This window comes from Lissotriton vulgaris, chromosome 7, assembly GCF_964263255.1.
Source record: "Lissotriton vulgaris chromosome 7, aLisVul1.2, whole genome shotgun sequence".
NCBI lineage: Eukaryota > Metazoa > Chordata > Amphibia > Caudata > Salamandridae > Lissotriton > Lissotriton vulgaris.
This window is the reverse complement of record NC_141695.1, coordinates 1,495,422,246-1,495,447,989: the sequence shown is the minus strand read 5'-3', so window position 1 is coordinate 1,495,447,989 and position 25,744 is coordinate 1,495,422,246. Positions and strand designations below refer to the sequence as shown.

General features: G+C 41.7%; 1 protein-coding gene across 1 annotated transcript in view; it reads right to left on the bottom strand.

Moving 5' to 3' along the window:
* The window catches only part of UQCC1 (ubiquinol-cytochrome c reductase complex assembly factor 1), a 537,036-nt gene that overhangs the window by 380,394 nt on the left and 130,898 nt on the right, over positions 1-25,744 (bottom strand). The window contains exons 5-6 of the mRNA XM_086932310.1: positions 21,153-21,225; positions 8,074-8,131 (exon numbers count right to left, since the gene is read on the bottom strand). Coding sequence (XP_086788436.1) covers positions 8,074-8,131; positions 21,153-21,225 — 131 coding nt within the window. The remainder of the gene's footprint in view (positions 1-8,073; positions 8,132-21,152; positions 21,226-25,744) is intronic.

Below are 25,744 nucleotides of genomic sequence, written 5' to 3'. Positions count from 1 at the left end.
ATCTTATAATGCATACTGTTTTCTAATTAAATGTGGGAGTTCGAATTTCTCTGCAATTATCAATTGCCCTTGGAGGGAAGCTCTAAAACTATGCAGATCGGCCCACATCTGAGACAAACAGCTTGCCATAACTGCCCGGGCATTGGTTTATCCAATGGTCATGGTATCACTGAAGTGAATCTTCTTATGCAAAGGCATAACACTCATTCCCATCTTTTCCAGGCATGGCCAAAGAAAAGACCTATTCAATAATGATATCTAGTAGTACAGTGTCTACAAGACGGCTCTATAAATTCAGTGCTTGCTGCAGACATGGGTGGGCAAATGGTAGATCAGAATTGAAATCCCAGAAGGATTGGTATGTGTCAGTAGTAAGAAAGAAGTAAACTGCTGTCACGACATGCTCCCTGCATTCTCGTGTTCACCACCAGAGTGCTGAATTGTGGGGCTCTCCAGTGTTTTAATAAACTTCCATACCCTACCCTTCATGCATATACTGACTTCCAGTCATTTGGATGCTACTTGCAAATTGCCATCCATTCCCAATCCATGCCGGGTTTTGTGGAAGCCAGCCTGCTCATGCCTGAAACTCCATTACCTAGAATTCCCTATCACTGCTTCGTCTCCACCCCTGCAGGCCAAGGATGGGTGGAGGAATTCAGCTCACCTGTGGCTGGCTGCTGCTAGCCTGCTCATACCTGATCCCTTCAGGCCAAGGTTGGTCATTGTAGCTGTGTACCTGTGGGACTGGCCCTTGTTTCCAGTGTATCCTGAGCTTTAGTTATTTCTTTATTCCTGAACTATAGCTATCACTGTTACCTTGACCCCTGAAGCTTTAGTAATTATCTGTCCCCGAACCAGCACTGCCTGCAGTGCTCCCATGACTCCAGAGGTTTAGTATTTACCTGTTTCTGAACTAGCACTGCCTGCAGTGCTACCTTGACTCCTGAACCTTAGCTCAATTCTTGTTCCTGCCCCAGCACTGCCTTCAATGCTACTTTGTTTTCTTGATTCCTGAACCTGCACTATTCTAGTATACCCTTGTAGCCTCCCCTTCTGTATATCATTTTCCAGTCCCTGCCTTTCTTCCAGTTTCCTTGGTTCCAGTTCCTAGTTTGCGGTCTTTCGATTCCTGCTGTCTTGCTTCTAATTACCTTGTATGTTTGCTACTTGCTTTCTGCCAAGTGTGTCCTGTGATTTCCTTCCATTCCTATTTACCACTCCTCCTTGCTAGCTCCTTGTCTATCGTGCTTGTGTTTAGTTCTACCCCCTTGCTATTACTGCCTTCCGTGTTCCTGTTTAATCGCCAGGATCCGTGGGCACAGCTGACAACCTAGGTGGTGTTTCTTGTTCACTGTGAGTATTGTCTTTGAGTTACATGTATAACATCACCATAGGTATCAGCTCCACAGACCCTGCCTTTGCATGTATATCCTATATGTGGGTATTTGCAGTCAGTATCTGTAACAGCAATTGCAAATGGAACTTAATGAGCTTCAGTCTTACAGTGTGGAGCTCGAGTGCTTTACCCCACAGTCTCTTCAATGTTAATGTTGTTTTATATATATATGTCTTGCATATCTATCCTGTGTGTAGTTTTTCTGAATGCTAAATCACCTCTGAGGGCCTGTCCTTTCTGAGCCTTAACTCTCTTCTCTTGTACAGAGCTTCCTCTTAGGATTCCCTGTCTTCTTTAACTCGCTGTGTGAACCTGGGCAGCTCTGTACCCAGTATTCTGCCTACTTTGTCTTCCCTGGCACCTGTTGTTTCCAGAGTCCCTGACACATGCCAGTGTCCCGGCCTGAGTCCTGACAACTGCAAGTCAGGCTAGAGATAGATAGTGTGAGTTCTTGGGATGGCGACACTGCGATACAAGTGCGTAATGCATTTCATAATAGTGACTCTTTTAGCTCTTTGAATCTCTTGGTAATAGGATTGTACTTCATGGTATTTCCAGAAGAAACATCCGGAGTCCGCAAACTGGAAACAATTAGTAAAATGTAATTGGTTTTACAGACCAAGTGTATTTCAAATCGCCATGCGTTTAACATACAAGATGTGCAATAGTCTACGACCTTCGGGTGCTTTAAATTTGAATGGCATAGTACGAGTGCGAGGAAAGGGCCCTAGCTGAGTTTGTCAAAGGCTTAGTTAGTGCTCAACAAAGGAACGTGGCTGAACGAACTGCAAGCATGGGGCGTGACTTCTGACAATTTATGAGGGGCATGGCTCAGCTTAACATAGACTTAAGAATCTATGAACATAGCACTGAGGTACCCATGGTAAGGGAAAAGCTTTAATTAGTATGGCGAGATCATGCATAGACCGTCAGCCATTTAATCCATGAAAGAGCACAGGACAAACTAATCAGTCTTGCCAGATAGTCAATTTCCTTTGAAGTTGGACTAATTCTTTACCTCAGTCTAACGTGGAGAAAATTAATTGAGAAACTAACTGAATTTAGGCTGTTTTCAAATATTTCCAGGATAATCTGGCATAAATCATGGTTTGCTCTTTCAAAGAGTTCTCAAAAGTCACCATGCCTCAAACCTTTGCAGAGGGAGATGGAGTCTGGGCAACATAGGAAAGAGCAAGTTAAAGCCCAACAAGAGATGAAGTTTTGGGTTGTACGATGGACCAACTACAGACTAAATAATGACTCCTTAGTCTAAACCACTAAAGTTTACAGGTAAATATAAACCCATATTTATTTATATAAAACATATATCTTTAGCATGCATGCCTTTACCACGAAATGTACGTTTTTTTACAGGTATCTACAAACCCATTACATATATATATGGCCATGTGACCAAGGCCTCCGGGAGGCCGAAACTTTATGCTGTCTGTTGCAGAAATAAAATAATTGCTCACGGAAATCTGGGTCTCCTGTTTCTTGGCGGTGCTGCGGCTGGATTGAGCCCGTTACATTGTTTTTGAAACCAGTGTGGATATATATATATATATATATATATATATATATATATATATTTGTGTGTGTGTGTAATGGGTTTGTAGGTACCTTTAATATAGTGTTATACTCATCAATATTAATTTTACAAAGCATATGTCTTTAGCATGCATGCCTTTACCACGAAATGTAAGTCTTTACGTTTTTTTACAGGTACCTACAAACCCATTACACACACACACATATATATATACATATATATATTTATATATATATATATATATATATATATATATATATATATATATATATATATATATATATATATATATATATATATATATATATATATATATATATTTATTTTTCATCTTGGGGGCAGGGGGGTCTGCCAATAAATCGTTTCCAGTATCTTAAGCTCGGAGTGCCGTCTACTTTCTTTCAAAAAGAAAAGCAAGTGTTTGTTGATATATATATATATATACTAGCAGCACGCCCCAGCGTTGCCTGGGGCAGAAAGGGGCTGGGGGCAGCATTTGAGGCTTGCGTGCACTTCTGCCCCCGGCCCCCTCCCGCCCCGGCCCGTCCCGGCCCCCCTCCCGCCTGATCCTTACCTCAGCCGCCGGCCCCGCTCCAGGCGCCCCGCCCGCACAGGCCGCCACTCTCCAGGCGCCCCGCCCGCACAGGCCGCCACTCTCCATGCGCCCCGCCCGCACAGGCCGCCACTTCGCCCAGCAGCAAGCAGGGCTGCGGCAGTCCTCCCAGCAGGTCGCGATCTTCGGCGCCATTTCCGGAAGTGTTGCCAGGGAGCGCAAACTCAAATGATGTCATCACGCAGACGTCGCGGCCGGCGCTACTTGCAAGGGACTACTTTATTTTTATTTCGACATTTTTTAAACAACGTATATTTTTCATTTTTAATAGCCTATGTCCTTCTGCTTGCCCTGAGGTTTTCAAAGATGTCTTGGGTGTTTTGATTGGTGGTGTTCTTTTTGAGTTTACCTGGCTCAAAGGTTTGTGTTCTCTCTTTATAATAGTAGTATAGATATACTACTGTGTGTGTAATGGGTTTGTAGGTACGCTTTGTAAAATGAATATTGATGAGTATAACACTATATATATATATATATATATATATATATATATATATATATATATATATTCATATTCCGTGTACTCGGCCCACAGCTCCACAATCTCCAGAAAAATACGAAGCGAACCCAGAAGTTTTGGTGCTATTCAATGTTTATTTTCTGCCCATCCCCGCCGCCATTATGCGTTTCGGTCCTCGTGGGACCTTGATCACATGACACGCTACTAGGTACAGACCACCTTTTTAAAGTGACAGTGCAACCTTTATAACTTTCTTTACAATAACCATGGAAGACAGACTGCGTAAGTGTAGAACCAGCTTCATGGAGACCCATACCCCACTAGGAGAGTCAAAGCCAGCGGTGCAGGGAACACCTAGAATCTACGAGTTCTTCTTGCTTAAATCATACATTACCAAAGAGACCAGGACAACCAGCTGTGGAGGGAAGTAAGTTATCTCCTGTCTTCTCACTACCGTGCGGTGTTCCCCAGGGCTCCTCGCTGAGTCCGACACTATTTAACATCTATGTGTCGGACTTGGCGAGGGTAATTAAGTCCTATGGAATAGGGTTAACATCGTACCCTGATGATACGCAGCTGATATTAGCCATCCATAACAACGGAGAAGCAGTGGCAGCAAATTTTCAGGATGGAATGATGGCAATCAGTACGTGGATGGACCATAACTGTTTAAAGCTGAATTCGGAAAAGACCGAGGTCCTGATCTTTGGCCGGTTGACTCCATCTTGGTCTCCCACTTGGTGGCCGACAGATCTGGGTTCTCCCCCAACTCCAGTTAAAAAGGTTAGAAATCTAGGGGTTTTATTTGATGAGAAGCTGTCGTTCATGAGTCACGCACACGCAGTGGTCTCATCATCATTCTATACCCTCCGAATGATCAGGAAACTACTGCAGTTTCTTCCGTTGTATGCAGGCAAGACCCTTATGTGCACGTTAGTACTATCCAAAATGGACTACTGCAACAGACTATTGCTAAATGCTCAGGAGCAAGTCATGAGCAAAATGCAGCTAATCCAAAATGCTGCTGCTAGAATTCTGACACGGACACCTAGATTTGTATCAATCTCCCCTATTGTTCGACAACTACACTGGCTTCCATTTCGAAGCCGTACAAAATTCAAGGCCTTGACATCACATATAAGGCTATGAATAATATAGGGCCGCATTACTTGAAAAAAGCCCTATGCACATACATGCCAACTAGAACTCTACGTTCTTCTACAGCCCATCTACTGCCAGTCCCCCGTACGAAGAAGGTAAATTGGGGAGACAGGCGCTTCATTGTCGCGGTCTCTAGACTGTGGAACACACTTCCTTTCCACATAAAAAAGAGCCCTTCACTGTTAACATTCCGTAAGCAGTTGAAGACTTGGCTTTTTGATCAAGCTTAGGCTACCTTTCGATCAGCATGGATCTCTCCTCAATAGCGCCGAGACACCTAAGGGTATTTGTGCGCTCAATAAATTGCGGATATATATTTATTAGCTTGAGCTAAGGACAGGGTCTCAGAATGGTACAAAGACAATTCTACGGAGACTGCTGCTTCAATCCGCAGCGCACACATACTTATAGCGCTAGCCACGCCCATTTGCACAATACATAGTTCCACATTTTGATAAGTTCCTCATCTGACATGTTCTTCGTCAGTCTTGTGGCGCAATCATTGCCAGGGGACATCTGTCTCTGATTGCACAATGTCCACTTTGGTTTAAAACTTCACTCAGCCTCACCTATTCCAGCCTCTCCGGCTCAGCTCAAGCTCTTTACAGCGCTGGGACGCCCCTGGGTAGCCAACGCGCTTTACAAATCCTCATTCCATTCCATTCCATTCCGCAGCCTCGTGCTTCCTTGCTCAATGGTGTGGTCACAGGGCGCAGCCTTGTGCTTCCTTGATCAGATGGTGTGGTCACGGGGCACTGCCTCGTGCTTCCTTGACCAGATGGTGTGGTCACGGGGCACAGGAGTTGTGAAAGGCTGAGTTACCAACAATGGACAGGATGTGGCTGAGTCTCTGACACAACTGGAGGGGGGTGAGGTACACAGGCAGCTTCTCGGAATCAGCTCGACCACATGGAGCAGGGGGTTGAGCAAGCTTCAGCAGGGACATGAAAAGCAATTCTTCATCAGGTTGCCGAGAGCATGGCAACACAAAATGGAGTCTCATGGGTCATTTTAATTACAGTTCAACATTAGCTGTGTTTCAGTGCTATATAGATGAAACAAAATTCAAATTGCTAGAACATGTGCAAAACATCGCTGTTAATTCAGTGCATCATACATTATTTGATATCTCCCACAGGGTAGACTCATATTCTTAGGTCTAATTATATCGTTCTACATGACCTTATGGGGATATAAACAATTTTGCATCTTCATAATATGAGGATAACATATTTACAATTGTTAAATGTAAAATTGCACGCCATGAAAGTTATTTGCTAAAAGGATAAAATGGGTTTAAAGTCTTTTCCTACTCTTATCACATTAGATGTAGCAGCATGTAATTCTTTCTTATTGCACATTGTTCTAATGAATATAAACAATAGCACTAGTTGCTCAGCGCAGCAATAAAGCCCAAGTGGGCAATCAATCAAATCGCCTGAAATCCATGATTAAAGTGCTTGTTTGCTTCAAAGTGTCATTATACCGTAAACCCTAACTGTGCAAAATAGTGGATAAATAAAATTAAAAAATTCATAAATGTTCAAAACAGCAGCATATAATCAGAAAACAGATACTGGCGAAGATATACAACTTTCCTTATACTCTCTTAAATATGTATAAAAATCTTCACTGGAATTTAATTCATTTGGGGTCTTGGTATCCATTTCTAAAATATATTTAGTTTTCAGTTTCTCAGCTTGGTATCGCGTTCACCACCGCTTCTCATTGGGGGAATACAATCCACTACAAAGTAACGCAATTCAGGATATGTCTCATCCCCGTTGTTAATTGCACGTATGTGCTGGAGTATCCTCTTATGGACCTGCATCCTGGTGCTACCCACATAGCGCAGGCCACAAGGACACTCCAGCACATACACTGCAAACTCCGTCTTACAGGTCAACTTTTTATCTATCTTAGTTGGCCTGTTGTTGAATGGTGTGAAAAATTCTGTTTTATTCACTCCATGTTTACATGCCTTACAAGATGCACACTTGATGAATCCTTTGGTGACCATAATCCAAGAGGTGGTCAAAGTCACCTCTGGACTGCACGTGACGTATTTGGAATATATGTAAATTGCAGATTCTGGGCATAATCGGCGACATGCACCAATTGACAACGGGCTTGATTTCCGAATGACCTGATTCGATGGGAGTTAAATATATAGATATAGATATATATATATATACACACGTACACACACACCTATACTCACTTGTAATGTTATAAATTCCCTTTCCACCCAAAAACCTACACCAACCCTAAAAATCCTCTTTCCACCCAAAAACCCACACCCGCCCACTCTAAAATTACTCATGCCACTCAAAAAACGATACCCACCCTTAACCCAAAAAATACACTTGCCTCCCAAAAACCCATACCCACCCTAAAATTACCATTGCCACCCAAAAACCCTAAAATTACCCGTGCCACCCAAAAACCCATACCCACGCTAAACCCTAAAATTACCCTCGCCACCCAAAAATCCATACCCACCCTACACCCTAAAATTACCCTTCCCTCCCAAAAACCCACACCAAGTATAAAAGTAAAGCAGCTGGATCGAGGACCAATATCGAAGAAGCTAGAACTCTGCAATGCACAACTTCCATTTCACAAAAGCGCCATAGTTCCAGTGTGATGGGATAATGCAGCTGTTAAGCTACTTACTAAAAAGGACGCTTGTTTGCTTACATAACGTTTCTCAATCCCATGGCTGTGGTTTTAATACCATACACGGAAACAAACTAGAATTACTATGGTCAAAGTAAAGAGCATAGGTCATTCAAAAACAAACACACATGGTTCCCTACAAGCTGATAACAGGAATTAAAGCTCTGCACAAACACTGGGGGTTTCAAATAATGTCAACAGACTCTTACCAGACATGTAGCTGAGTCACGAGAAACCAGGAATTTAATGTATCAGGTAAACTGCACTCTGAAAAGAAAAAAAGGAATATGGTTTAGATTTCAAAATGTGTTTTTAGCATTTGCCATGTTTCAATTAGCTAAATGCACAGTGCCAAGAACGGGTAAGGCTCTACATCTGTCCTACACCTACTCACCTATTGTTTTTCTAAAAAACATACTGTAAACTCTCTCCACTGCCCCTCTCTGATGTCCACAGCATACTAAAATAAATTCAAAGACCTCCTTGGTTCATGAGGCCCTTCAGCTGAAGAAATCACCATAATGCGTGCATGATATGGGACTTAACATTTCTGGATGATCATAACACAGCAGATGCAAAATCTGTACATTCCTACGAACACCAGACTTCTACCTATGCATTACCTCATGCCTAAAGTAAAAAGAAACTTTTTTAACCGAGCCCTGTTCAAAGAAGCAACTTCTTTAACCGAGCCCCGATCAAAGAAGCAATCACCTACCCTGAGACACACAGCACGATGTTCACCTCTTTTCTATCACACTCCGCCCATGCTGTCCTAGCCAATAACAGTACATTAAAAGCCTTTTGCATCCAAAGCTCAAACTGTGAAAAGTTTTAACTCGCTTCCACAGAGTCTTCTTTAAGATTTCAACATCTGCTGTCTTACAAAAAAAATACCGAAACCCTTTTCAGAGAAGTACTCACCTCTCTTCCTACACTCATTGGCCGGCTTTCTAACCTTCAGCTGACTCACATCAAACTTCAACACATAAATAGGGCTGCAGCATCAAACAGTCTAACCCCAAACTCAATCACTCAAACTCCCCCCTTTAAAAAAAAAACGGACATTTTAAAGGTAAGCTAAATGTATAGTCTTCCACAACGAAAATCTCCACTGCAAACCTTTCAAGTTCCTTCATACTGAAGAAAACTTACACGGGACAGCTAATGTATTCCAGTCCCACGCAAGGTAATCAGTGGTGAACTAGGCATGTCATAATGCTTTTAAAACGGCAAACTGATGATTAGACAATTAAAACCGTAACATGACCATAAGCACAAAGGGGAAAACAATCAATTACACTCGTCTGAAGAATTCGACATTCTAGACGGATGAAAACGGCATAATATCAGCATAAGGACTGGACGGCAGTCTCTGTTTTCTAACATCACTCCCAGCAGGTAGTTCGGTAGCATTGACACTGGCAGAACTTAGTTGTGCAAAGCTCGCCAGTATGCCTTCATCAAGGATTCCCAGGAAAATGCAGATTTTCAGCACAAGCCAATATTTTCCATTCAATAAAATACACAGGATATAACTTTCAATATTTTTATTGTAATGTATATAATGTGTTGCTACTATGACATTTATTGGCGGGCTGTAGGAGGTGAATCAGTTAGATTGAGGTGTAACCTAGTCACTGTACAAACATCACAATCTTCACATTACATAAGCATACCCTGCTTTGGAGGCAGCATAAGAGGTGGAACACTACATCCGAATTAGCACCGAAAATATCCAAACTGAAGGTCTACATTGACACAGGCAGTAGTTGTAATATAGACAATGAAATCATTGTATTCCCTGCCAAACTCCTGCAATAACCTAAACACAGCAGAGGTCAGCCTTTATATACAAAAAATGGAAATAGCACTTCCACTAAAAATATGGTTAAGATTATCAGTAAAGAGAAACTCTAGAGGGACCCCAGACATGTTTATTTAGAAAATAAATCCACTCAAAGTCCACTCAGGATTTTCATTCTCATGATAAGGAGGCGTGTGGCAGCAAACGTGGAAGCCAAGCCAGTGTTTCTGGGAGCAAAACTTTCAATTACGTTTTTCGAAATAACTGCAAACTTAAAACAATAAACTAGAAAGCAATTTTCTGTGAAAATGGTCACACAAGTGACTGTACAAAAACGAGAGTAGAAAGAAGGAAGGGGCCACTAGTTTTCAGGTCTGACGTTAACCAAGCCCTTTTGATTTTACTAAAAGGTACGTATAATATTCTTATTTATAGGTAGGTGAGTGCAGCCACCCCACTTCATCCATTGGTCTGCTACTGTGTCATTCACATTTTTCTTCAGCCCACTTCAGTCACTGGCTATCTTCACTGCGAGTGACAGCATTCAGAGCTTTCACAAGGAGACCATCCACGCACATAGTGGCTCCGTGCAGTGCCAGCGGTTACTACAGCAATGTTTGCTTTTTGAGACCGAAACATGCTTTTGCATTAATCCAATTATTTTAATGGATTGACCCAGGCCCAGCAGCTTTAGCAACAACACAGTTTTAAAAAAATCATGAAAATCCAAAACAAGCATTGAAAAAGTCAAAAAGGCTGGCAGTCAGTGCCAGACTTTTGGCTTTGTCAAAACTTGCTGCAGTGGGTACGGTGTAAATAATACATCGACTAACTTATGTTACTCTAAAACATCAAAACCAAACATGCCATATTGATACAATAAACAGCAGACAAAAACAGATTAACAATGTAAAATAACTCAATAAAATATTTTTAAAAGCTCATCCTGCAAATGGCACATAGTTGAATTTAATTAGGTGTTGTACAGTTATTGAACCAGAGTCCTCACGTTATGTAAAACTAAAGCAATCTCCAAATGCCACTTCTGGAGAATGAAGGGTCATAAGGAAGCAGCAGAAGATACTGTGTCAATCAGAAAGCATGTCACCAAAGGTAAGTAACTTGTACTTCCAACAGATACTTGCTCCTGTGGATTTTTCAAATGAACTACTCCCAAAGTAATACATGCTGAGGAGGTTTAGGATCTGGCTTAGGAACTTTACACCAGGAAAGATTGCAGTACAGCTCTGCCAAATTGAGAATACTTTCACTCTTCTGAAGCAAGGCATAAATGTTTTATTTTGGTGTTTTTATTCTGTTCAGCATATGAAAGTCATACGATTACACAGTGTTATCAGTCTATCGCAGTAGACAACTTTGGAGTACATTTGTATACATTCATTATTTGTATGGCTCATATCATGAGAAGTTACAATGGGATTGCCTCAACACAGTACAGCCATGTATCGTCTGCAAATCGAGTTGTTTCACTATTTACCCGCCATTTTATTCACACAGAGCATCGCCTCATCCCCGATATCACAATGTAGCCAAGTCTTTCATTCTGTGGTTCGTGTGGTGTTAAGGTATTGTACAACGGGTGTCCACAAGTCTTTAGGTCGGGAGGCCTGTGGTAACTCTTCTGAATATACTTCCAGTGTCTCCTTGCAGTATGTAATTGTCCTTAATCCAGTTCCTGAAGCAAGGCCGAAATGTTAGAGAAAATGTACACTGAGGCGAAATCACTGATTTGGAAATCGTCTAACAAGCGCTGAAGTAGCAGCCATGTTATGTTATGTTATGTTATGTTATGTTATAAACCGTTTTGTAGCGCGCTCTGCTACTTGTGAGTATCCTGGCGCGGGGAAGGGATCAAAGCGGCATAGAACAAGACAGAGAGAGCATCCTCCTAACCTGCATTCATACAAAAAGGTGGGTTTTCAGATGTTTTTTAAAAGCAGTCACTGTCGGCATGGAGCGAAGATGGAGAGGGAGGGCATTCCAGGCCCGAGCCGCCACCACCGACAGTGACATACCACCCAGTCTGGCGCGTTTGAAGCGGGGAAGAGACATTTTGAACAATGAGGCAGATCTCAGGGTGCGTGCCGGGATGTACTTGGTGAATCTTCTCTTCAGATAGGAGGGGCCTTGGTCATGAATTGCGCGAAACGCCAGCACCAAGGCTTTAAACCGAATGCGTTGTATTACTGGGAGCCAGTGAAGCGAGCGCAACTCCGTGCGCACGCTCTTCCACCTAGGAATGTTAAATAATAGGCGTACAACCGCATTCTGGACGATTTGGAGGCGATTGACAAGGTATGCCGGAATGCCACTAAACAGTGCATTTGCATAATCAAGGCGGGCCAGTATGAGAGCCCTGGCAACCGACTCTCTGGCCTCCCTGGGGAGCAGGGGGAAAAATTTACGGAGCATTTTCAGAGTGGCAAAACAAGTGCCGGTGAGTTTTTTGATGTGATACTCAAATCTGAGATCCTCCGTAAACCAAATACCCAGATTTTTTGCAGGTCTCCCCATCTCTGTTGGGCCAGGAATGTTTGGGGGCCAGAGTGTGCTCTTGAATGAGGGGGGAAAGGAGCCGTAAAAGAGCACCTCGGACTTGTCCTCATTGCACTTCAGCTGGGCCTGTGTTAACCAGCGAAATACTGAGGACAGACATAGATGAACAGTAGATGTGTCCAGGTTGTCATCAGGCCAGGTAAACAACAGCTGGGTGTCATCAGCATACCCTACAATTTTAGCCCCGAACTGTTCAGCCAAGTATACCAGAGGTGTAATGTATACATTGAACAGAAGGGGGCTAAGTGTGGACCCCTGCGGGACCCCCGTAAGCAAAGGTCTTTGCTCCGAAGCATACGGAGGCATCCAAACTTGCTGGGTCCTATCTGATAGAAAAGAAGAGAGCCAATCAAGCACCACTCCCCCAATACCAATGTCTGACAGCCGGCCAAGAAGGAGATCATAAGGGACAGTATCGAAGGCGGCAGAGAGGTCCAATAAAATTAGGACCGCTCTGCCACCTCCATCAAGACACTCCCGGATGGCTTCAGACATCTCCACCAGGGCCGTCTCGGTGCTATAAGCGGCCCGAAAGCCCGATTGGGCCGGGTGGAGGGCATTAGATGTTTCCACAAAGCTCTCCATTTGTAGAAGAGCAGCCTTCTCACAAATTTTTGTGAGAGCAGGCAAGAGGGAGATGGGTCGATAGTTACCCGGGACCGACACATCTAGTCCTGGTTTTTTCAGGAGTGGAAGGAGTTTAGCGTGTTTCCAAACCTGGGGGACCACGCCAGCGGTCAAAGAAAGATTCACCAATTGCGTGATCTCACTATAAACAGTCTCCGCCACCTCCGAAAGCACTCGGGCAGGGCATGGGTCGACAGGGGAGCCCGATTTAAGGGACTGGAGAAGACGAAGAACATCCTCTTCCAAAACCTGTGCAAAGGTGGTAAGTTGGTGCACAGGGAGTGCGGGAGAGGGTGAGCAGGGATCGGCCACAGAGCGATCAGCGGAAAGTGCCTCTAAAAGGCCTCGCTGGATCTTCGCTATTTTAGTTATAAAAAAAGTGGACAACTCCTCACACCATTGTGCAGAGGACGGGAGGGCCATGGCTTCCGCCACAGGGGACACAAAGCTTTTGACGATCGCAAAGATCTCTCTGCTGTTATTGTTGGCCTTGTTAATGCGCCCGGCATAATAGAGACCTTTAGCGACCCTAATGGCTCCATAATAGTTTTTTTGTGCAAGTCGAAGGGCGGATTTAGCCTCGGGGCTATACTCTCTCCTCCATAGGCGTTCTAGTTTCTTACAGCCCTGCTTCAGCTCTCTTAATTCTGGGGAGAACCAGGGTTGGGAGGGCGCGCGTCTGGCTCTGGTCAGCACTGTTTGTTTAGTAGAGGCAGTCGCCGCCTGCCCTATCCATTCATTGAACTCCCCTACTACATCGTCCAAACATCCCTTGAGATGTGGGCGAGTGTTAGACAGGGCAAGTCTGAACGCAGGTATATTAATTTTTTGACGATGGCATGTGGGGGGCGGGGGGCTGGACTCTGCCAACTCCCAACTAAACCTGACCAGGTCATGATCCGACCAGGATGTTTTTTCCACCGACACTTACAGTTTGAGTCCAAAGTCTTTTAGAAGGGTTCTTTGAAAACCATTCACAGCATGTTTTTACTGTTAAGAAGAACTGTCTAAAAGTAATGCCCTTTTTAAAGGCTACTTTATCTACCTGCATATTCCTAACCTCAACCCTCCCTCAGACACCGCATTGGAGCCGGAATGATTGCAACAGCTCCCCTGGGCCGACAAGTGATGTCATAAAGCAATATATGGCACTATCTAGTACTCTGCTACCAGTTCTCGCCCTTTTTTCCCGTACCCATCAAAGTCATTTCAGGGGCTGAAAGATACAACATTCCTCACCAGCTCAAGGCAATGCTTGAGAGCATGACAAATATTTTTAAAAAGTGTGTCTTTTATGCAGCCTATCCGTCAAGAACGGACGGCTCCCATTGCATTCTCCATAACTTATGTATAGGAGAAGTTAGCTTAGTGTGAAAAAAAATGGGGGCCCCTACCTTACAGGATAAACCCTAGCAGGGAATCAATATTTTTAGAAAAAGAAGGAATTTGCACCGGGTTGTGTGCAAGGATTTGAATTGCCCAGTTAAGACGCTGAAAAAAGGTTCAGGTACTAGTGGATTTGTATATAAACTATTTTTTGTTTAATTTTATTAAGTTGTATCAAAAGGTTTGTTCATATATATTCTCCTTATATATAAAATGACATAACATATTTGTTTTGAAACTATACAGAAAGCATCCTATTATCAATGACCATATATATAAATCAATAAATTACAAACACAGATACATTTCAAAAAGTTGATCAGTCTTTTGTAGAAATACAGAACCAATTCCTCTTCAACGCGTTTCGGCGGTTAGCCTTCCTCAGGAATTCTGTATTTGTTATCTATAATTCATTGATACTGCTTGATTGGATGAATATACAGGACATTCTGTGATGTTCCTGATTTAAAAGTAGGAGAGACCTTCCTTGTAATATCTAGTGCTCGTCTTCAGCGCCCATCATGATCTTTTTTTTAATATAAGTATGCCGGATAAGCGGGGGTCCAGAGGAGGATGAAAACTGAAGATTCTTACTTTGAAGTGGTACAGTCCTGTTACAAGTAGGAGATGATGGGGTCTGTTCTAAACGAACGGTCCGTCCTTCTGTATTCCGGTCTCATGTGTGTGAGCGAGCAGGAGAAGTTAGCTACCTGAACAAGGGAGTAATGTACCCTCATCTGTGTCTATGAAAGATGTGCTCAGTTCCTGCTCCGAACTGATATGATAATTCAAAGGGTACATCCAGCAGGTCAGTCTGGGCAGCCTTTGGGACAGCAGAGGCACCAAACCTATCTCAATGGTGAGGAGACACTGTACCCATGAACCGTGGAAATCCATCACTGCTCACTTCAACAAGCAGCCACTCATAAGATCAGGAAAAAGCAGGGCAAGCACCTGCACCATCTCCTACATACCATGGGTGTAACTGGCCAGCAGGCATACAACTTTACAAGAGCGGAGGGTCATCTAACCTAACAAAATAAATCTTCTTCCCCAAAATACCAAACCATTCCCAGTCGACATCCAATGGAGAAGATGAAGACTTAGACAAGACATCTGAGGCAGAGGAGGAAGTCCAAGATTGTGGCCTACCCATACAATTAAGGTACCAAATTCATTGGTAGACTTGGGGGAAGGCTGGGTGGCTGGAACTTTCTGGCTCTCTGCAGATTCCAGAACTTTTCGTCACAGAAATGTGAGGAAAAAGTTCTTTTTTTTTTTAACAAACATTTGAGGTTTGCAAGGGATGAGAGGAACACATGACACACCATCCTGGATTCTCTGTGTCTAGTTATCAAAAAGGTACAGGTATACTACAGGTATACAGGTGCTGGCTGAGCTAGGGCCCAAAATCCACAAGTGAGGTATCATTTTTATCGGGACACTTGTGGGAATGCTGGGTGGGCGGAAGTTTCTGACTCTCCACAGATTCTAGAACTTTCGATCACAGAAATGTGAGGAAAATGTGTTTTTGGACAGAATTTGAGGTTTGCAAGGGGTTCTGGGTAGCAGAACCTGGTGAGAGCCACACAAGTCACCCCATCCTGTATTCCCCTAGGTGTCTAGTTATAAAAAATGGACAGGTTTATTAGGTTTCCTTGTGTGACGGCTGAGTTAGGGCCCAAACCCACAGCCAGGTACATGGGGAAAAAAGGGTCAGTTTCCAGTGGAAAAATGTGATGCATCCATGGTGCGTTTTGGCCAGTTTCCTATCGCGGGCACTAGGCCTACCCACACAAGTGAGGTATCAGTTTTATCGGGAGACTTGTGGGAATGCTGGGTGGGCAGAAGTTTCGGCTCTATGGGTGCACTTTAAGACCATCAGAGCATGCGAAGATAAAGAACTCAACCAACACAGGTCCTGAACTGTGACTCATGTAGGGAAAAAGACGGCAGGATGAGAGAGACTGACAATGTGAGCTTGAGCAACCAGCAACAGGATTAACAGCACTGCAAATGTTTCAAACCAGAAGAACTAAATCTAATCTTAAGTAACATGGTGGGCAAAAATATTATTGGACTGAGATGCGGCCCAAGTAATTACCAGTGAAGGAGTTTAATTTAAGCATTCCACCCACCACTTTTTTGTTTACTCCATTAAGAAAGTTAACAAGTGTAAATCCAAGTCACTTACATAATATGGGATTGAAGCATATTTTTCTGTAATATTTTTTGGAACCTAGAAACAAATGGAAATTTGCAAATTGATCCCATATCTGGCAGATACAGACATGCTGAAGTGGCAGCCACGTAAAGGTTTACTGGGCCAATATGCACACCTTCTTAGCCAAGTTAATGATGAACTGAATAATATCAGAAGTTTCTGCCAAAGTAGAGCATCAAAATGCAAAACCTATCTGCCAGAGTAAACTACTGGTGCATGGTCGACTGCAGAAGATCTCACTTAGTTAGTCACAGCAAAAAGAATTAAACGCTCGAGTTCCAGGCAAGAACTTTTACAGACATTAAGATTTCAGAGTAACAATCAGTCATTTACTTCAAAATATTATCATGGGACAACAGAGAGTTAAGCATGTTGTCCTCTAGATCAGCTACCATCGCTTGAAGGAAGAAAGGATGGTTCTCTCATCAACATCAACTTTTTCACTTTTCAACAGATACTAGAAAACTGGTTCCACTGACCCTGTAGTGCCTCTTAGAGCCCTCTCATCCAAATGCAGACACTAAGGAGGAGAAGGATCTCTGAGAACTCTGCAACCATTGTTTGAATGTTAACAAATGCAGCTTCATGCATTAGGGCTTTCCACTGACAAGTGTCCAACGTCTGTCCGATGTACTAAATCTGTCGGCTGGGCAACTAACAGGACTTCTCTTGGTTTATTGAAAATCGCAGCGCGTGCAAAAGACAGCAGCAAACTGAAAGTTGTCTCTCATTAAATGGGCTACCGCTGCTGAAATAAAGAGTTTCCGAAGACCAGTAAATAGTCGAAACAGGAGTCTCACTAACTGCAGATGAAGATACCCCAGGTGAATCTCAAATACTTTATATACTGCAGGCACATGAGCACATGCAAATAGGCATCTTGCCAGTTTCAACAAGCCTAACCAGTCCTGGGTTAGAAGTGTGCGTAGAATTTAGACTAGGGTCCCAAGTTTGCCTTTCTATTTTCTGAAAAAGCTGTTGAGAACTAGGAGATCACTGACCACTGTAGGCTCTCATCCTTCTTTACTAACAAAAACTAACAATAACAATCCTTCCCTTTCTGTTGTTTTATGAAGATATATGGTCTCTTTCATCAAGGAGGTTTTGATTTGGTAGGGGGAAATTTGGGGAAGAATGGTTGTCAGTCTCATCAGAAATTATCGGATGGAACCACTGGTTTCACATTATTATCTGGCTTTGAGGAAAACAGGAGGTCACCCATCTACCCACTGGAAACTCTACTTCTTCGGAGAACAGCATTCAGGAAGACTTTGTAGTGTGTGCAAAAGAGGAGGAAAATTAGGAACATGACCTCTGCACAATCTCCTCATATGGAAGAGTAGAAAAAAGTGTTCCTGTTGTTGTTGAATGTGTTGCGGTATTTGTTAATGCCCAGATTGGTGCCTTTAACATAGATTCTCCTGTACTTCCAATTGAATTTTTTTGGGGGGCAAAGCCAATCCTAGAGTGCATGCCATTGCTCCGCTCTGCTTTACCTTCCCAGGGGACAAATCAGCCTTCTCTCTAAAAGGTTTAGAACGATATTTCGGTAATACCCTGAAGGGCGTATCCAAGAATCATGTCTTAGAATGACAGCTGAACCCATAAACTGTTGTAGCCACTGAATCTAGTGCAGTCTGAATAGATTGTCTTGCAGCATTCATATCGTTAATCACTAAGCCTGTCAAACTAATGCAAGACAGCAGTCTTAGTGTTCCTTATAGAGAAATTCTATAACGCTTTACTCTCTTGGTGAATTTTTTGAGTCAGACAGCTTGGCATCTCATCTTTATAAGCTGCTAACGTCTTAGCACATTACTCCCTCATTCTCAATGAGATGGTAGTTATAACTGTTCCAAGCTTGCCTGAGCAAAAAAGGATATCACAAGGATACATTACCAAAGACTGCTTCCTCTAAAAGATATCCAGACCTATTGGCTTAATCAATGTTTTTAACTCAGGTTGTGCTGCAAAACATTATCTAAGTATTGAGCTCTGGATATCTGATGAGTCTGGAGAAAACAGGGCTGGACATAGACATGAAAATGATAAAAGAGGATCAAGCAGTCAGCTAGAAAACTGCATGCACTGAAAATACATCATATGCGGTGCAAAAGAGGTAGAACATGCTTAAGAAAAAAGTATCTCAGTATTGAGCTCAGGACATCTCATGAGTCTGGAGAAAACAGGGCTGGACATAGACATGAAAATGATAAAAGATGATTAATCAGACAGCTAGAAAAATGCATGCACTGAAAATACATCATATGTGGCGCAAAGACATGCTTGGATTCGGCGGCAAAAATAATGGGAAAAGTTATACTTGAGAGGCTGACAAACTGGTTGGAAGAGAATGCCGTCATCTCTGAACTGCAGTACGGATTCAGAAAAGGGAGAGGCACTGTTGGTCAGTGCCTCAACTTACATTTTGTGATAGGGAAATACACGGTCGCAAGGCAGGGGGATATACATCTAGCTTTTATGGATTTGTCTACTGCCTTCGACCTTGTAACTCGCCAAAAACTTTGGACTTCCCTGTCTGATATCGGGTTGGAACCCGCACTGATATCCTTCCTAGCTGACATTCACGAGAACACTAGTGCAGCCGTTCGCTGTAATGAAAATGGGTGCCTGACGGACGCCTGGCCAGTGAAGCGAGGGGTAAGACAGGGGCTTATCCTGGCTCCCCTGCTATTCACACTTTATATAAATAAGCTGGGTGATGCCTTCATTTCTGCATGCAAGGACATCCCGAGAGTGGGTCAAAAAAAGATTCCTGCTCTACTTTACGCAGATGATACTGTGTTAGTGGCTAGGACAGCAAGAGGGCTACAAATACTTTTAGATTGTTTTATTAATTTTATGGACTCGCTGGACTTGAAAACTAATTTTAAAAAGTCACATGCTATGTCACTAGGCAGCGGACAGGCAAAAAAGGCATCTTTTTTCTGTAAAGGGCAGGCACTCACTAAAGTTCCTACCTTCCCATACTTGGGCATTGTATTTGATGATAGAAGGTCATGGGCGATGGAAGGAGCTCTGAAGAAAAACACACTAGCAAGGGCCACTGGGGCCCTGTTGGGCTTTGCGAAACGGCTAGGCTGCAAACCACTACCGGCCCTCATAAAAATCTATAATGCCAAATGTGTGCCCATGGTGTCGTATGGGAGTGAGGTATGGGGCTACACCAAAGTGAATGAGATCCAAACGGTAGAAACATCTTTTTTAGAAAAGTGTTGTCGCTTCCTCAATCCGCAGCCACTTTTAACATACATGAAGACCTGGGGGCTGGGTACATTTCCGACCAGATTGCAGTGGCACCGATACTAGGGTGGTTAAGAATTGGGGCACAACAAACTCTGAATTTAAACCAACTAATCATCCAAGACTGTTTGTCCCTAGACAAGGCTTTGGCGATACCCTTGATCTGCTATATTAAAACGCAAATGGATTCAATGGGTAGCCCTGAATTGTTTACAAACCCTAGAGCCTTAAGTAAAATCGCTATCAGGGCGGTTAAATCCCAATTCTTAAACAGGGCGATGTTACAAAGGGAAGAAGATGAATTGGTTAAACCCTCGGTTAGGAACTTTGTTATGCTAAGCATAGGGAGAGGGATGCAGCCGTACTTAACTTATATAAGCAAGCCATTTCACCTGTTTGTCTTATTAAGGTTTAAGCATAATACTTTACCGTGGCTGCTATCCTTCCCTAGAGGGTTTGCGAAAAGTGGGACTTTGGGGCCGTGCCCATGTGAAAATAACTCTGAGCAAAACGTGCTCCACATGATCTTTTTTTGTAAGTTTTATGTACTACCACGTAAGAAATTCATCTTGCCACTGTTAAGAGGTTATAATTTAAAGCAGGTCAGACCAGCCCTGGCCTATTTACAAATGCTTGGGACCACTGTGGTATGTTTTGGGGTCTCGAGTTATATCATCGAGATGTAGAAAGAAATTACAGTTATCCTAAACCGCCCGTCTCGCCCCCATTTGGAATGCTGGCCCCAGTATCTTTAAGAAACTTTATGCTGTGACGAGTTTTAGATGAATTTTGGATTTTTTAGTCAATCAATAATTTTTAGCGGGTGACAAACTTTTTAATCTGGTTTATGTGTTCGCCAAATGTAAAGCGCTTTTCATTTTCATAATGTATTTAGATGTGTTGGCTGTGATATGTTAACATGATTGTGAAATGTAATACTATCGTACTTTGATGGTTTTAAACTTTTTAACCGAAAAAAGTAAATCTTTGACTTTGATTAATCAGACAGCTAGAAAAATGCATACACTGAAAATACATCATATGCGGTGCAAAGAAATGCTTAAGAGAAAAGTAGAATGAAGGCTTTGAGATAGGCTGCATTTTCCGTGCAAAAATAAACCATCCTTTAAAAGAAAATGCCAATGTTTTAAAATTTCAACAAATCCATTTTAGTCACTACTTTAAACAGTAGAAGTAAAATTTGCAGACTTCAAAAACTTAACATGACGCATAGATAACAGCACTATTATTTCAATTTCTCAGTCGAAATTGTGCATCTTGTTGGGAATCCAATTCATGGTGTATAACATCATACACAAGAAAGCTGATGAAAATTAATTTCTCAAGAATGAAAAGTACACACATTTCACAATCCAGAGTAGTCAGCAAAAATAATAACTTACTGTTGAAGAACTCATCATAGTCTATTCGTTCAACACAACAGGTGTACATACGCAGGGCAGCAATTTTAATTTTCTGTAAACAAATGTAAAATATTAAATTGGTAGACCATTTTAAATATTTCCATCCAACATGTGATGTCTGGTTATTTTATAAACTGATATGATTCCCCAGAGCCCTTTTCTTAGAAAGATTGTACATTGATTTCTTGACATGCCAAGTAAGCACAAGTTGGACTATATCAATCACAAAAGCAATGGGTAGAGCAGCTTTATCTAGTTAAGCAGCCAATGTAAATTCCATGAGTTTGAATTCAGCATCAGTCTTTTGACTTTTTTTTTAAATGTTATACTAGATGATAAGTTCCATATGTAAAAATAGAAGAAATTACAATACATTAATGTTTACTCTACAGCAACATATAACATTCCACCTCATTAAAATATATATTGTTGCGAAATTACATTATATACCATATTACTCTATGCTCTCTTAAACACAATATTTTTAATATTGCCAAAGCTTTTCAGATTTGGCCGATGCATAATTATAATATCTTAAGATGAAAATAATATTTCAGTAAGCATACTTGTGATATCTTGATTAGCCAGCCTAAAAATAGGGAGGACAATCTAATTTCTAAATGGTTCTTTCAAAATATAAAGCTATAACCAAAGCTGTGAAAATATTTTTTTCCTTGAGGGATTAATGCTTGAACTATAGGTATCCCCAACACAGCAAATTTCGGCTGTAATTAAAAAACACTAAGGACCACATTTACACAGAAAATCCAAAGTAAAGCTCTATAGTGAAGGTAAGACCAAAACATATGAATTCAAGCTCATATTTGAAAATGTGTACAGAAAGGACACTCAGAACTTTTGAAATCATATTTATTTAATAAAGCTGGAGTGTAATAAAATCCACTAAATGACAAATTACAAGCAGCGAAGATTACTTCCCTGAATACGTACATAATTTAAAACACAGATCCTCTTTCATTTAAGCAATAATATTTCGATCTCGTAATGTATTGTTATTTTTAAATCATAAATGGGCTTGTATTGCTACTGCTGCTTCTTAGTCAACAATGCCAGGGACATCCACGAACCTGTAAAGCTGGAGAAGCTTAATAATATATAATAAATCAATATATGATGAAGTGCATTCCCCATAGCGGTAACATTGGATGTGGAAATCTGAAACATCCACAAGTTCAAGGGCCCATTGTTGGACCTCCTCCTGTAGAGTCTGAGGATCTGGTACTGTGTTCATGGACCTGCAGAGTTCAAAGGAAAGCCAGTGAACCTGTCTAGGTTTGCAACTCCAAACTGACCTCTCCTTGACTGCCCAGAGGCTGTGTATAGTGGGGCTCGGTCACCTGCAGTAAATTTGTCAGGGGACTGACCGACGGTGAGGCCCTACAATCAGCCCCCATTGTGCACAGCCTTAGGTAGTGTGCAACAGGGTAGAGTATGCATTCATAGAAGTTTGATGAAATAAATAAAAAAAATAGTTTTGGTTACAAAACTACAGGTATGGTACCAAACTAAAACCGAATAACCACAGAAATTTGCAAATTATGGTTGGCTCTACAATCCATAATTTGCTCAATAGCCATGCAAACCATAACTAACACACCAAATCCGATGCTTATACCTCATAATATTTATATCACATTAAAAGTGAGGTCAGAAATACTGGTTTTGGAGTGCCAGTTAAATAACAGGGGCATCCCACACAATGCATATTAAAAGCAGTTCAGATTTTGCCTTTCAGTTCACATTCTTGATACAAGAGGTTGACAAGAGCCACAGCCCAAAAATCATATTTCATTTTAAGTCAATATTGTTACCAGTGTCCTGACTCTATGCAATAGGCTAAGATATCCCCAGCGTAATTGATGAGTAGCAGCAATTATCAAGGCCCAAAGAAATTTGTCATTTTGGTAATCCGCAAAACAATAGCGCAGAATGTAACACAATACTTGTGTTGTTCAATTAGCCGATTCTTCAAGAATCCTTAAGCGAGAAGAGGAGTTCCAAGTAAGGTTATCACGGTTTCTGTACACTAATCTGGAGTGCTTCTCTTTGGTCTTATTCAGGAGGCTTTTTCCAAGAGGCTTTCACCCAGTAGTGTATTTGTTTTACTTTACTGCTCGTAAAATAGCTATGGGACTCTTTCTGCTTTACAAGAAGAAAGGTTGAAGAAGGAGAATAGTACAACTGCTCAATCTAAGCCTTACAAACAAAGATTCCATACATGCTAGCCATTTATTTTATTTAGCCTGGGGCCCACCCTACATCCGTTGCTCCATTCAAAATAACCACAAATGCTTCAGTAATTTTATTTTTTAGAAGGACCTTTGTCCGCCTGCTTTCAAACTGAACAGAAAATTTTGTGATTGCCTTCTCAATAACATGCTCTAGTAACTACCTCAAGTTTCCAAAGAATAGTGCACAGAGTGCTGTAAAACCATCATAAAATAATCAATAACTACAGTAAGAAAATAAATGACAGAAAGCGCGTTCCTGGTTTACAATGGTTAGCAAGGACAATGGACAAGAAGATCTTTCAAACAGACTTCCGTGTGATTCCTGCGCATAGCAGCTACATTAAGCTCTGTACCATGCCCAATTTAAAACCAAACACAGAATTTCTGATGGTTAGCTCTATTGTAAAAGCCGTTACTCACTTACAAACAGGATGTCACGGTAGAATGCGCATCAAGTAAGACGCACCACAGTTATGCAGGTGTCTCACAAATATGCATACACACAAAATCAGCTTCAAGGAAAAAGTCTGTGGTGAGTAGATTGTAGAACAGCATAATTTAGTGCCCACCCCTTTTACAGACAACATATATACTCAAAGTGTGTTTAACTGCATTAACCTGTGTGCATTTCATGAATCAACATTACTAAGAGGCTGTATATTCACTTTAAGAAGAGCCACTAATATAACTAGTATAATTATAATAAATAAACTCATCATGAAAGAAATTGTATGCCTTTCTTAATTTACATTTGCTTTAAAAATTTAAGCTGCCTGTATTCATTCACAACCTATTTAAATGTGGTGCTGGCCTAAAGTACAACAGGCTTCAGTGCACATATTACATTTTTCAAGTGTCTTGTTTTTCTCTTCTCTGCATGTGTCTTATCATGCGCCTTGTTAGCTCAGAATAGGTTCATTATATTAGACTTGCAGACTACTGATCTGTTTAATTAACATTTGGCCTCAGATACAAAGACTGAGAAGGTGGGAGAAACCATTCTGTGCCAAGTAAATAAGACTGATGTTATAGCCATGGTCGTTCAAATGATTGCTTCTTTGCTGGAAGGTGGGAAAGTTATAGAGTCTACCTTCTCCCAGAGAAAACTGTTTTTTGATTGGTTTGTTCCGTGGAAGATAAAGAGAAGCTTTCTAGAATCCTCCTTCATGCATTTATTGTGCACTCTTGAGACTAGCAGACCCAACCCTATACTGACTTTGCTGAGAGGAAACCTCTTCTCAACTGCTGATTTCCTCTGGCAGAGTGTTAAGCTTTGTGCTTGAATACTCAGACTCTTTCAATGAACCCTGAATCTGGATCATGATGCTGGCCCCTTCCTCATACAATTGTCCCTTATTAATTTTGATCCTATATTTAAAATAGAGAACCTTTATGGAACCTGCAGGGGTGATTTTTTTTTAATGTATATAATGATATTTCTCATTTTCTTTTTTATCCTATATAGTTTCACACTGCGTGATTATTTAAATATATACGCACTTATAATATGCTTTCTTAAATTTTTCTGATTCATATAATTTGTAATCTGAATTAAATTGTTAATGAAACCCTTAAGGTTTGCACACCATCCTATCTCTTGATTCTGTGGAGCAGCATTGGTTTCACTGTAACTGAGATGCATTGCTGATGTTAGCTACTCTCTTACACTTCAAGCCGACAATCAAAGGTCCACACAACCAGTAGGAGATTCTGTTTGATAACTTCATCTAGAGATTGAGATTTAAGAAACCCAGCTCTATCAATTGTGTGCACAGTATGCCAAATGTCTGCTCAATGCTTCTTTTCTCTCGAGCTGGATTTGTGCTGTACAAATACTGACATGTACATAAACACTAGAACTTTGAAGAAAGAACAGAACCAAACAAATTAAGTAGGGGAATTCCAAATGAACTGCATTATTTATTTAACAGATTCTTCCACTGAGTTCTCCGGCTTGTCAGTCTCTGCGAAAGACTGAGGGCTTGGCTAGCATGCAGAAGCTCTCAGTGGGCCCGCTGAATGGGACCTGTGTCAAACTGGGTTAAACAGCAATGAACCAGGACCAAAAATGGGAGTACTTCAAACTGGAGAACGGTGTTAAGCCTTTCTTACATCTAAACTGTTACCCTAGTGTTAGGATTCAAGAGCGTCTATGGAAGTATGCTTGTGTTTGGCTACACCAGAACCCGTAGGGCCCTGATATTATGTTTCTCTATGTCTTGGGTAAGCGTTCCCCAGTTGAGATCTCCAGATATTTGCGAAAAAGAGATCTCAAGAAATTTGTAAAAATGGTACCCAGTTGTCCCCGGTTTCCTTTCC